The sequence below is a fragment of the Pleuronectes platessa genome, chromosome 15, assembly GCF_947347685.1.
Source record: "Pleuronectes platessa chromosome 15, fPlePla1.1, whole genome shotgun sequence".
In the NCBI taxonomy this organism is placed as follows: domain Eukaryota; kingdom Metazoa; phylum Chordata; class Actinopteri; order Pleuronectiformes; family Pleuronectidae; genus Pleuronectes; species Pleuronectes platessa.
The window spans coordinates 6,353,962-6,366,671 of record NC_070640.1 but is presented as its reverse complement, the minus strand read 5'-3'; the positions used below and the strand labels follow the sequence as shown (position 1 = coordinate 6,366,671).

The 12,710-nt window shown below is 42.4% G+C and overlaps 1 protein-coding gene across 1 annotated transcript in view; it reads right to left on the bottom strand.

Annotated features, from left to right (window-relative positions):
• fryb (furry homolog b (Drosophila)) overlaps positions 1 to 3,463 on the bottom strand; it is a 36,559-nt gene extending 33,096 nt beyond the window's left edge. The window contains exon 1 of the mRNA XM_053440970.1: positions 2,325 to 3,463. Coding sequence (XP_053296945.1) covers positions 2,325 to 2,571 — 247 coding nt within the window. The 5' untranslated portion in view covers positions 2,572 to 3,463. The remainder of the gene's footprint in view (positions 1 to 2,324) is intronic.
• Between the last annotated feature and the right edge of the window lie 9,247 nt (positions 3,464 to 12,710).

The window sequence follows — 12,710 nt, the reverse complement described above, 5'->3', positions numbered from 1 at the left end:
GGGTATTATAGCAAGCAAAAACAATTACCACCTAGGTTGTATCTGTCTGTCAACCACTTAAGTTGCAGTTTACATCTATGTCTGTCCAGACTCATATAATAGTGATGAATTTGAAGGTATTTATGAAAAGGTGGCACATTAATTATTCAATAGATGCAAAAATGTGTTTTGTGAGGGCACAATGACCTTCAGCTTTGACCTTTGAGGATTAATCTGTCAGTCCAAGTAAACATTTGTGCCAATGTGGTGAAATTCCTCCCGGGTGTGTCTGACATATCTATTTCACGAGTACAAAACTTGCCAATGTCGAGCTCTAGTTCTCTTCATGAAGAGGGAACAGCAGCTCAGTTGTTGGAGAGAAGCTTGCACGCAATGCATTAAAATATATTCAAATTGAAAACCTGCGAGGGAAATTTTTTGCCACAGAGTTACGCACATCTATTGAGCTTACAATTATAAAATCATAGACGGAAAGACACAAACATACGCACACACAGACACGCACGCACACCCTTATGGAAGTCCTGGGATTCCACACATTCTAAGCCAGGGCCTGAGCATGCCAGCTGTTGAATGTGCCTCCACACTCACACTCAGCTCATACATGCATTAACACAAATGCACATGACACATGCACATGACAGATGACATACTCAATTACATTCCACTTTGTAACGTTTAATGTAAAAAATGACCTTAAAATCAATGACCTTAAACTTTCTGATAATTATATTTCAGTCAATTGGCTTATTGATGAACTTAAGCTTGTGAGGTTGAGATTACACTGACTTAATTACATCATCACAGCACATCTGTTAAATTTAAATTAAACCTGCCACTCATCTGTCTCTCTCTTATGGCTCTTACATGAAGTCGTGGGTATAAACTGCTCTATGATAACGCACGCACGCACGCACGCACGCACGCACGCACGCACGCACGCACGCACGCACGCACGCACGCACGCACGCACGCACGCACGCACGCACGCACGCACGCACGCACACACACACACACACACACACACACACACACACACACACACACACACACACACACACACACACACACACACACACACACACACACACACACACACACACACACACACAGAGAGAGAGAGACGGGGAGTATTTGAGGTTCACACTGTGGTATTTCCTTGACACAGCTGTCTTGATCAAATAGATATTGTGAAGAGTGTGTGTGTGTGTGTGTGTGTGTGTGTGTGTGTGCGCCTCTCCCCTAACAGCAAAGCCTCTGTCACACACATTATCACAGCATAGAAGCCCGAGAACCTTTCATTTGTCTAAAAGTTTACCTGAAGTTGCTGTTAATTGTGTACTCAAAGTTTTCTTTGTGCAGGTGGTACTTTGTAACACAGACACTACCTCGCTGTCTGTATGCCCACTTTTCTGAAGTTCTGCCAAATCCCACAGAAAAATGTATATTCAGATAAATAATGACTCCATAAAACCTCTCTGCTCTACTCGCCTTAATATGCGCTAATCATGAATTTAACCTCGGCTGACTTTTACATCCATGTCTGTCCAGCATGATCCTGTTAGCGTCAGGACAGGTTTAATATAAAGTGGATAATTGTATTAGTTAATAAATATGAAAATGCATAACCTCCTTTTGATTTTGACTTTTCTGTGGCTTTTCAGGGATAGATAGAAGCCCCTGGACCTGTTTGCCGGTTGAGAGATTGACACAACAGAGCCAGAGGGCAAGTCTCACAGGGATACAGATCATCTTGCAGGCAAAGAAAAAACATAAAGCAGTACTGTCTGAAAATACTACTTTAGATTTTGGCATTCTTCCATTGTTGGAAGTATTTCGACATGGACTTCCCAGAGGTTAAGTTAAGTTGAGAATGAATAAGTTGTTTGGGCAAATAAAAAACTCTGCTTACATCTGAGGCCAGAGCTGCACAGACATGTCTATTTTCTCAATCTGCAGAATGAGGATAAGTGGAGTAATGTCTGCTGCTGCTGTTGTCTGCCTCAAGACAGAGAAGGTATCACTTTTCAAAGGGTCTCCAAAAACCACAACAAAGACACCTGACTAATCAGTTCTTCAAATCACAGCAAAGAAAACAACATAAAGAGCTATGTGGAGAGACAGAGTATAAATAGATAGTAAGAGATCTTTTTTTTTTTAATACCAGGTTGAATAAATACCCATCCCACATTCCAGTGGGGGAGTTGAGAATCAGTATCTCAGCTGCGTGTTCCGCCAAACTTTTCATTACTTCCAGCATGAAGAAACGCGTCCGGTCATGAAACACTAGCATTCACAAGCTTGTCTGCAGACTCTGCACCTACCTCGGATTATCCTCGTGCGCTTTCTGGACCTCGACTGGATCTTACTGAACCTCCCGGTAAAGTCACTGGGGTCAAACATGTCCATCGACAGAGAGGCCATGTGCTCCAGAAATATGCCATCCTGGCTTTGGCTCTGGTTCTCCAGATCCGGGTCCTGACCTGGGCTCAGAGACTTGCCATCGAAGTGGTCTGAAGCTCCGCTCTCAACCCCATGACCGTTCGTGCTCCCTACATCCTCAAGAGACATATCTCCACTGTGTCAACCCACTCCTCGTTACTCTACTGTCAAAACCTGGCAATCCACAGAACTAGCTACATGATGGTGGGACAGTAAGTTGGTAAAAAATATAAAAATACAATACTTTAAAAAAGAGTTTTCAGTGCTCAGGTAGTCCCAAAATCCCGGTTTCTCCTTTCTTCATCTCATTCTTCTTCTTTTGTCCACGTTTTGGTTTCCAGTTTCTTCTCACAAGGATTTACGTTGAGTTCATTCAATCCCGAGACAGTGAGCTCATTGCTTTGTTGTTCCAGTTACACAGGCTCTCTTGAGAGTTCAGGTACACCTTTTCACGAGTCCCTTTTCTTCTCTCTTCTTCTTAAACTAAAAAATGTACAACCTCCGGGTCTTCTTGTGTTTGAGAGGCAAGTTCATTGAATGTAAAAGTTCAGCTGTCCTTTTTTGCTCTCACCTGTTCTTTGTTTAGCTCTCTCGGTCTTCCTCACTCCTCTCTGAGGCACAACTGTGTTTCTCTGCTCTCAGGTGGTGAACGAGGGAGGGATCCAATTCCAAGAGCGCAGCTTGATAGGGTGGTTTGGGAAGTTTGGGTGGTTGTCTCATCCCCTCTCCCTCACACCGTCTTGCCTTTCCTTTTCTCTCTCTCTAGGGGTTTTCCTAACTAGCCCCCTTGTGTCACTGAGGACAGCTCTCGCTCACACACCTGTTTCCTTCTACTTGTTTCATCCTTTCTTTCTCACATAGTAGTAAACCGAGGCATGAATCAATCAGCTTGATCCAGACAGCCAACACATGGCATGTGGGTGTGAGTAAGAGTCCCTGTACTCACTGGTCGAGGCTGTTTAGCCAGTTAACCTCAACGTGTTAATGGTGTAGGATTACTGAGAGCAGACACGCCCCTTGACAGAAGGGGGAAACAAAGCCAAACACAAACAGGAAGAACGCTGAACACAGACACTGACGACTGTGTTTTTGTGAAAGTTGGCTGTTACTCTTGAGTTGCAGTTGTAAGATAACAAATCAAGCAGCCCGGAATTCAGCCCACACAGATAGAGAAGTATACATTTAAATACGTCAGACGAACTGATTTAAAGGAAATTTAATTTACAGAACTGCTCTCCTTATAAAAGTTTTCCTTCTTGCATCCAATACTGAGAAGAATAAGAGAAGAATTCAAAATGACCACAAAGCTCTTTGGCGACATAAACAAATCTTACACTCAATACAGAAAGTAAACAGTTTGGTCACAGCCCTGATAACATGTGGCTCTGTTATGCTGGGAAAATCAGGTAATCTTCAATGCTTTTGCTAAGCAAAAAATACTTAATGGTAAATGTAATAAAATGAATAACATTTAAATATAAGCTCTTTTACACACAAAATGAATGTGAATGTTTTAAATTCTCTGTATCCCTCACTTAATTCTTTCAAACTCATATTTGTTCATCCTGCAGTTTACTTTCTCTCACTCTGTAAGGTAGCTAGCACCTCTCTGGAGACAGCTATACCCTTAGCGGACCTCTTGCTTTTTTTCAACCAATATTGTCATGACATCAACTCCATTGAGTGCTCACCTGAGTCCTCGTGTTAAGGAGTAAAAACAACAAGCCATTCATATCCTTTTTTAAAAGGCTGCAATGCAAGTTTAAGTAGACGTGATGAATATAATGGCAGTGCCGAACCTTGGTTGGACGCCCCAGTTACAGAAAAAAATAGTTTAATATCCACTAATTTTACACATGAAAGTTTGTTTACAGGTAGTGTCGGGCTAGTATTTCGTGTGTACAAAGAGAGGGCGGCACCTTAAGTCTAATAAACCGCCTCAAGTGATGTCATATAGCTTGTGGCTACATCTGCGCTACGACTGTAACACAGTCCAATAAATCTCTGCCAGTACAAAGGCTTCTATGTTTGCATTCAACTTAATTGTGACATGTGAAATATGATTTCCAGACAATAAGTAATAAGGAAATGTTGTGAATTTACATATTTGGCTTACACTTATATAAATATGCTTATACTGAACATTATTAGTGAAATGACATGGTACATGTTTAGTGTTAAAATGCTTTTACTGAGATGTTTCTCTGCCATCGCAGCAGAGAAGCAGAAGTCTGTTTACACACAATTGTGATGCTTCCTCGAATCTGGCGAGGAAAGAGTTAAAGGTGGCAAACAAGCAGAGGGAGGCACGGTGCCAAAGTCAGTTAGAGAGGCGTGCCATCCCCTAGGGGGACTACAACAGCCAAGTATTAAGACACTCACGCTTACGCACACAAACACACTCAGACATGAACACCCAAACAGGATATTGTTTTTGTCCTTTCATTAACCTGACATCTCTGGCCAATCAATCAAAAGAAACACAGGTTGGCCAATCAACCACAGGAATTTGTCAGCAAACAAAACCACAGGCTTTTACTTAATTATTTATTCTCATTTGTTGTTGTTGATTTCTATGCTTTCTTCACTACAACGTTCATCTACACTCTGGAGATGGTAAACCTCCCTTTTCAGGATGTGTCTATAATGGCTCTGCTTCCACAGTGGCTGATAATGAACTCTACTGTGATTCTCTGACAAGCTACTCAGGTTTGTCACTCTCGTGTTTGCTTGAGCTGATTAGTCGGTTGTGATTTAACTCGAACGCTGTCAATCTCGAACTTTACACAATACGCACTGATCTATTCTTCCCTGTTGACTCTGCAATGTAAACTGGTCTTTTCAAAAGGTATATGAAGAGATTTTAATTATGTGCGGTCGAGCAGCTGATACAATTCAAATATATATATATATTCCCTGATCTGTATATAAAGAGGATATTTAATTAACCTACTCTTAACAATTCATTGTATTAATCAAATAGGGGGAGGTCAACCTTGAACCTTGAAAATCGCAATTAATCCATTGCTATTATGGGTTTTTCATGAGCCGTCATCGACACATAAAGGACCTGAATGTGATTTATGAGCCACAAGCGTCACCTGCAGCTGCCCGCCACTGTTCAGACACGCTTTGGTTCACTAGGACAACCAAACACACCCAAACAGACGAGCCAGTCACGAGGACATGGGCTGTTTTCAACACCAGGTAAACACCGAGGTCTCAACGAGGATTCATGGTCTGCCTGATAGTCTGCAATCTTTATTCTCTGTCCACCTTCTTTTCTGCGTCTTTTTCTTCTGTCTTCACAAACCTTTCCTGCTCATGTGGACATAGAGAGGACAGGGTGGTGCCATCTCACCTCACATACTGTCTGGAAGGAAAACTATCTATTTCCATTCCCATGCTGATTTGGTTGAGGCCATAAGGAAGCAGAACCAAATGCACCACAGTCTTTTCCGGGCACTTATTACTTTCGTTTACTTTCTCATATAACTTCTTCATTTCCTCTTGTTTTTGCCACTATGTCATTCTTGCTACCTTTCTCAATGACTAAAGAAGTGTTATCCACAATAATTATGACCATTTTCCTAGTATTTGTATCATTCATTTGGTTTATGGTTTACTTTTGTGTCCAAAATGTGTTTTTAAGCGTGACATACAACAGGAGATGCTGTCAGTGGGTACCATACACCTTTTTAAACTATGTGCCGTCCTTTGCGACTGACTTGGATGTGACCTTTCCCCATCCAACCAATAATTTCATCCCTGATTATAATCCTTCCGCTTATCATTTAAATTGCACCCTCTGCCGCCAACCTTTTATCTTTCCTGTCACTCAAATATGTTGCCACGTTATCAGTTGCCCAGACCGCGAACCCAGCCTCTCAGCAACCCGGTCTAACAGGAGAACCGAGGCCGTAAACAAGTTCACTTTTGGCTTAAGCACTGAAGGGAGGCTCCAGTTCAGGGGCTCCCTCGGAAGACGGGTCAAATTAATGATAGCAGAGCGTCACCACAACAACCGGTGTCTTTGTTAGAAAGAGTGAAGCTTTGCGTATATATATAATTATAAAATACTTGAGCAGTTTGTTCTTAGACGGACATCTTTAGATTTGTTTGGTAAAGCTAGATACATTAACAACAGAACGAAGAAGATTCTTCTATTATAGATATTATTGGTAATGTATGATATTACCACTTATTGATCTAACCTTGTTTTTTAGCAGTGGTGTTGGAAAGTAAAAATAGCAACACCAAAGTGGCATTCAAAATTGTAGTTCACGTTTCATCACCAAAATTAAAGTACCAGAAGTAAAGGGCTTATTTCTGTAGAATGGTCCATTTTCAAAATAATGTACTCAATTATATTTTTTGATTACTACTCTGTGCATTGTACATACTCTGCATCATAATATAGTTGGTTATGCATGAATAAGGTCCTTTTATTTATAACAACCTATAATGTACTAAAGCATGATCACTTATTTGTTGCTTTATTTATCTGAATCAGAAAAGTCAATAAATAAATACATTTGCCTATGAAACGATGTACAGTAGAATTACAAAGTAGCAGAAAATGGAAAAACACATGTAAACATATCTCAAAACTGCACTTCAGCAGAGTACTTGAGTAATTGTACTTAGTTACTTTCGCCTCTGGTTTTAATACAAGTTTAGTGGTGCATTCCGACAACTGGTTTAAACAGGCACAGGAACAGATACAGTATATGTTTGTTTTCACTGCATGTTTATACAGGCACTGCACTGAGGGTGCCGCACACACGTCTCCTCTGGATGAAAGCAGAACTTTCTCTTTTCTTTCACTCCTCTTTGCAGTGATTTCTCCTTTGGACTACAAGCTGGAGATGTCATCTAAACCATTGGCACGTATAGTATATTCTCTACAACTACAAGTTTTGTAATTGCAGTCCAATGTCCGATCACTTTTGGTTGTCTACCTCTGCCAAGGACATTGTGTGTTCTCCCCTGTCTGTTTGTTGGTTTGTTTTTGTCTCTCAGCAGGATTATTAAAAAACTACTGAACAGATTACCACAAAACATGGTGGAAGGATGAACTCGTGCCAAAAAAGAAACTATCTGGGGCAGATTCAGGATTATTTTTCACTCTCTTTGGCACCAATACCATGAATAGTTCAGGGAACTAGATGATAAAAATCAGGCATATTTAGGGAACTGATTTGTACTAGTGAATTTTATTTAGTGTGGCATGATTGAGGGTAAGGGGACAGAGTGGAGGGGGTTAGCGCTCTACTGAGAATCATTCTACTTTTCTCCTGTCGTCAACAAACCATCACACCGGCTCTACAATGGTGCCCCCTTGAGCCCATAAGAGAAATAATAATTCTTCTTGTGCTATTTCTGATTCAGTTCTTAAGAAATATTTTGATTATTATTATTCTTTGTTTGTTTATTTGTTTGCATACATTAATCTTTATTTGCTTCTTCCATTGTTTTGCTCTTTGTCTGCTCTCTCAATCAAGTCTAAAACTTATATTCACAGAGACTCTAAGTATCTGTATGTGATTGCCTCTCACTTGGGAGGGAGAAATAAGCAGAAAGAATATATGATCAATTCTTCTTCCAGGTGAAAATGGGTTTCAGTGTTAATAAACGGAAGGAACAGGGTTTATAGACTCATTAAACATGAGACATTAAACCTGTCAGCTGTCGTTAAACTTGAAGCACTACCACATCAATTAAGTCATACAAAGACATTAACCATCTATGTGTACATGCAAACGCACACAGTACAGAAAGCCCATCAGCCTTTCACTAAATATATAGACTTGTGTTATGCAACACCACTTCTGGGGTCTCTAATGTGCAGTTTAATGCATCAGCAAACAGCCCCAGAGCTCCATCAAACCTAACAGCAGTTAAACAACATTCCCTGACCAATTATATTAAGTCCTAAATCAAACACACAAAACGCACAAGCCAAATGAATTAATTCTCCACCAAAACTCCTTTATAGTTATGTCAACACAAGACACCAGGAGGCTTATCTCTGAGCAGCATGAAGGAGACGAGCGTGCACATAAAATACAAATTAATCTTTAACGCAACAGCACCGGAGGGAAGGCCAGACAGGGAGTGCGATGGTAAGGAATGTGTGTGTGTGTGTGTGTGCTGATGTCTCTGTATACGTGTGGACTTGTGTTTGCCTGGCAGAAACCCCAGGTTATGTAAGCCGGTGGGAGTGAGGTGCCGGGAGGTATCTATGGGAACGATGACAGCGAGGAGAGATGGATAGTTCACCAGCGGATGAGGGTTCACTAGCTGGGAGCGTGGGAGGTCAACTACAGTTTCTGCTTCTTTCCCACATGCAGGCGAAGCTCGGTGACGTCTCTACAGCAAAAGGATCTGATGAGCGGTTTGTCCAAGTCTGTGAGAGAGCAGCTGAGCTACGATACAGGGAGGAGTCACTGGCTCATGATGTGTCCTTATTGCAGGGGACAATGCACTTGAACTGTGAAACTACAACACATATACCATTTAATCACACTGCCCCTTATTTGAGCCAAAAAAGACCTTCACAACACTTGTGCCCTCTTTCCCTGTTTCTCTCACCTCTCTACCTTCAGCTCACCACTGAAGATGGAGACAGATGCCATATATAAAATATAAGTAAATCACATTATTATGATTCCTGAGTAGATGCTGGACAAGTCGTTCCTTGTTTCTTGTACATAGACTGAAATGGATCAAGTGTTTCTTCACACATCAAGAATTGAAGAATGGATCACATCTGATGATGTGGGAAGATGCAAAGCAATGTGTGAAACTGTCCACAGGACTGATAACTGTGCAGCAGGAGACACTGTTCGGATGGCTTTATCAACCTAGTTCCGATGCTAGGGCTGTACAAAGACTTAGTACTTCCTGTGTGAGATTCTCTCTGAATGCCAAAAAGGGAGATCAACCATTAACACTCACTTCCTGGCAAAAAAACACAACTTAACGAACCCGAAAAACATGCTGCTGTGATGATTGGTCTCGACACAACATCCACGTGTAAAGTGTTGATTAATCCATTTGATGTGCCTTGAGGGAAACTGCATTATTTATTTCATTTATTTAGGACATATTGTCATGGTGCTTAAATATAGATGAAGAAGTTCAAGTGGTGCGGTGAACATATTGTACTATGGCCAGTGTAGTGGCCCATCCAGTGTATTATAATACAACTACAGTACACACACGTAAATATATACTGTACATGTGATTAGAAAAATATTACAACAACTTAGTCATTAGAAAACCCTGATTCCTTAGATTTCTAAAGGGCTTCAACATTATGAATCTCTGCTTAACTAGTGCTGTAGTTCATAGTATCCTTTTAAAAAATGGGTTGAAATGATGACATAAAGTAATTGGGCTGAGTGGGGCTTTGTAAATGATGTGACATGCCGTCTGTCTGTGCGTGTTACTTGTAGCGTAAGTCCAGACACAGAACAATGGCGTTAACTGGGTCGACTGGCTGTGCCAAACAGCTGGAGAGATGGAAGGAGAGGGAGGGTGACTGGGTCCTAAGTAAAGAGGGCAGCAGGGTGTGTGAGGAATAAGGAGGAAGGGGCCAAGAGTAGGAGCGTGAACAAACCAGGCTGGGGAGGGACAAACTAGAACAAGTGAAGAGGTGTGATCATCCCCGCTATCGACCAATTCACTTCAGACAAAAACGTTGACAAATGAAAAGGTAGGAATGAGAACAAAAAACAAAAAATACACGAGGAACGAAGGCTCTAGACCGTAAAGTGGTGCTCCTGCTGTCTGCCTGTATGTAAATAATACATGGTCAAACTCCAGCTTTCTCTCAAAAGATATTCAGGCTGACTCCTGAGCATCTTCTCTTCCGCTGCAGAATAATAGAAGTGCACAGCTACTCAGGCGAGATGATGGGCGCCACTGGACCATGACCGATTCAAGTCCCCCAATTGAATGCCTGTGTGTGTGTGTGTGTGTTCAATCCCCGACCCATAAGAGTGGTTCAATCAGCAGCACGATGACATTGTAATTATCTTCCCAACGAGGAAACACAGGACATCGCCGGCTGCTCAGGAGACTCGCACGTAGTTATTCAGTCTCAGATCAACTTCACTGATCCCAGGGAGGGCATCGAACCAACGACATCCAATAGGAAGCGTGTCAGAAAGCACAGGTCAACAGAGAACCAGAGGTCGGTGAAGGACAGCAAGATCCAGATTAAGGAGGCAGAACAAATAGCAATACAGAGACAATAATTACAAATCAAATAGATAAAGATACGGTCATTAAAGAGGTTATTTACTAGAGTCTGTGTTTATCAGCCTGATGGCAGCAGAGGGGATGAATGTTATAGATAATATGTTGTGTTCTACATTATGAATAAGGAGACATCTCTCAGTAGATGCTGACCAGGCTGCTGCTGCTGGTGTCTCTTCCTCAAACACATCTGCCACCTAGCATGTTAGCTAACGGTGTAGCTCGCTATCTCTCCCCGCCATCACCGCCCCGTGTATTTACAACCACCGAGGACGTAAACACCGGGGCCGCCTCACAAAGCGCCATTGTTCCCAGTGCGTCCGCGGCCGAGGAAACCGGGGAAAGCGAGTTCAGCTCGGCCGGTGTTTATATGTTTTATTTATTTGACGTGTAAATGGATGAATGCTAACTCGGAAGCTAACGAGCTAGTCGAACCACCACCACCACTACCACCAGCCCCCCTTGTTGGTGGCGGTTAATCGATGTGGCGTGAGAGGAGGGGGGGGGAGACGACAAAGCGACGCGACCCTGACCGGGGAATCGAACCGTACCTGTGTGTGCGTGGAGCTCCGCGGCTACAGGAGCGCTTGCACCCGGCGCTGGCTCTTTGTGGGAGTGATGCTGCGGCTGGGTTCCATCAGTCCATCTCCATCAGTCCGTCTCCATCAGTCCGTCTCCTCTCCGGGTCTCCGCCGGCTGACAGCGAGACACCGCTCCGGAGGACAGCGCCCCGCCCCTAGAAACCAATCACACGCCGGGCCGCCGGGGTCCGGAGGCGGGAGGAGCCTCCCCATTGGTGCGGCGCGGTGTCCGTCTGAGCGGGTCGCTAGAGGGCGCAGCCGTGGACCAGGGGCCGGACACCTGTCAGGGAGGGATGCTGAGGGAGAGAGGGATGAGAGGGAGAGAGGGATACTGAGGGAGAGGGGGATGAGAGGAGAGAGGGGTACTGAAGGAGAGAGGGATGAGAGGGAGAGAGGGATGAGAGGGAGAGAGGGATAATGAGGGAGAGAGGGAGAGAGGGATGAGAGGGAGAGAGGGATGCTGGGGGAGAGAGGGATGAGAGGAGCGGAGGAGAAGACAGAAAGAGACAGAGGGATGATAGTAAAACCAACATGTGCCTCATTTCAAAGTCTGCTCCACTTGTTACTGCAGATTGGAATCGGTTTGTAAATGACTCAAGTTGGAAGACAGCGTGCTGCGTCATAAATAATAATAACAACAATAATAATAATAAAGCCACATGTTCCTTATTTCAAAGAGATATTGTATCTGCTCCACTTGTTACTGCAGTTTCAAATCGGTTGTTATATTTATACAGTGTAGATGCTCCCCTACAATATTTAGTTGTCAATAAGGTTGAGGAGATGTCCTTCAAAATAATAATAATAATGATAATTATAATAATAATTACAATAGCACTTATCTAAAGTGCTTCACAAAATCCACGGCAAAAAAAATGAATGAACTCCAATAAAAGGATTAAATTCAATTCAATTTTAAGCGTTAAAAATCACAAATATTAAGGTCAAGACCTTGATATTTATAGAGCGAGAGAACAGGAACTGTTGTGTAACCATCATATTTAAGCTCTGTCAGACTTAATAACTAATAATCTTCAGTTGAACCTTCAACTTGTTGTTTCGGCCTCTTAATCGCAACAACGTTAGAAGCCGGACCTGAGGTCAAGATGAGGCTGAAGGTAAATCTCATTCATAAATATTATTCAGCCAATTACTCTATGAAGGAATTTAAAAGGGACGTGAACACAAACCGCTCCTTTTGGGACGAGACAGTTCTACACCTGTCTTGGTTCTGCTCTCGAGCCAACAAGCTCTGGAAAGACTTATGCATTATATATCAGAGATTATATTCTTAAAGACGATACTTTATTCGAGGGAAATTAGGTATTTGGTTTCATCAAATATTCAAAAAAGAACTCTTATCATATATCTGATATTGATGTTGGCAAAATGTTTTACACACAAGTGTGAATTTAGCATTAA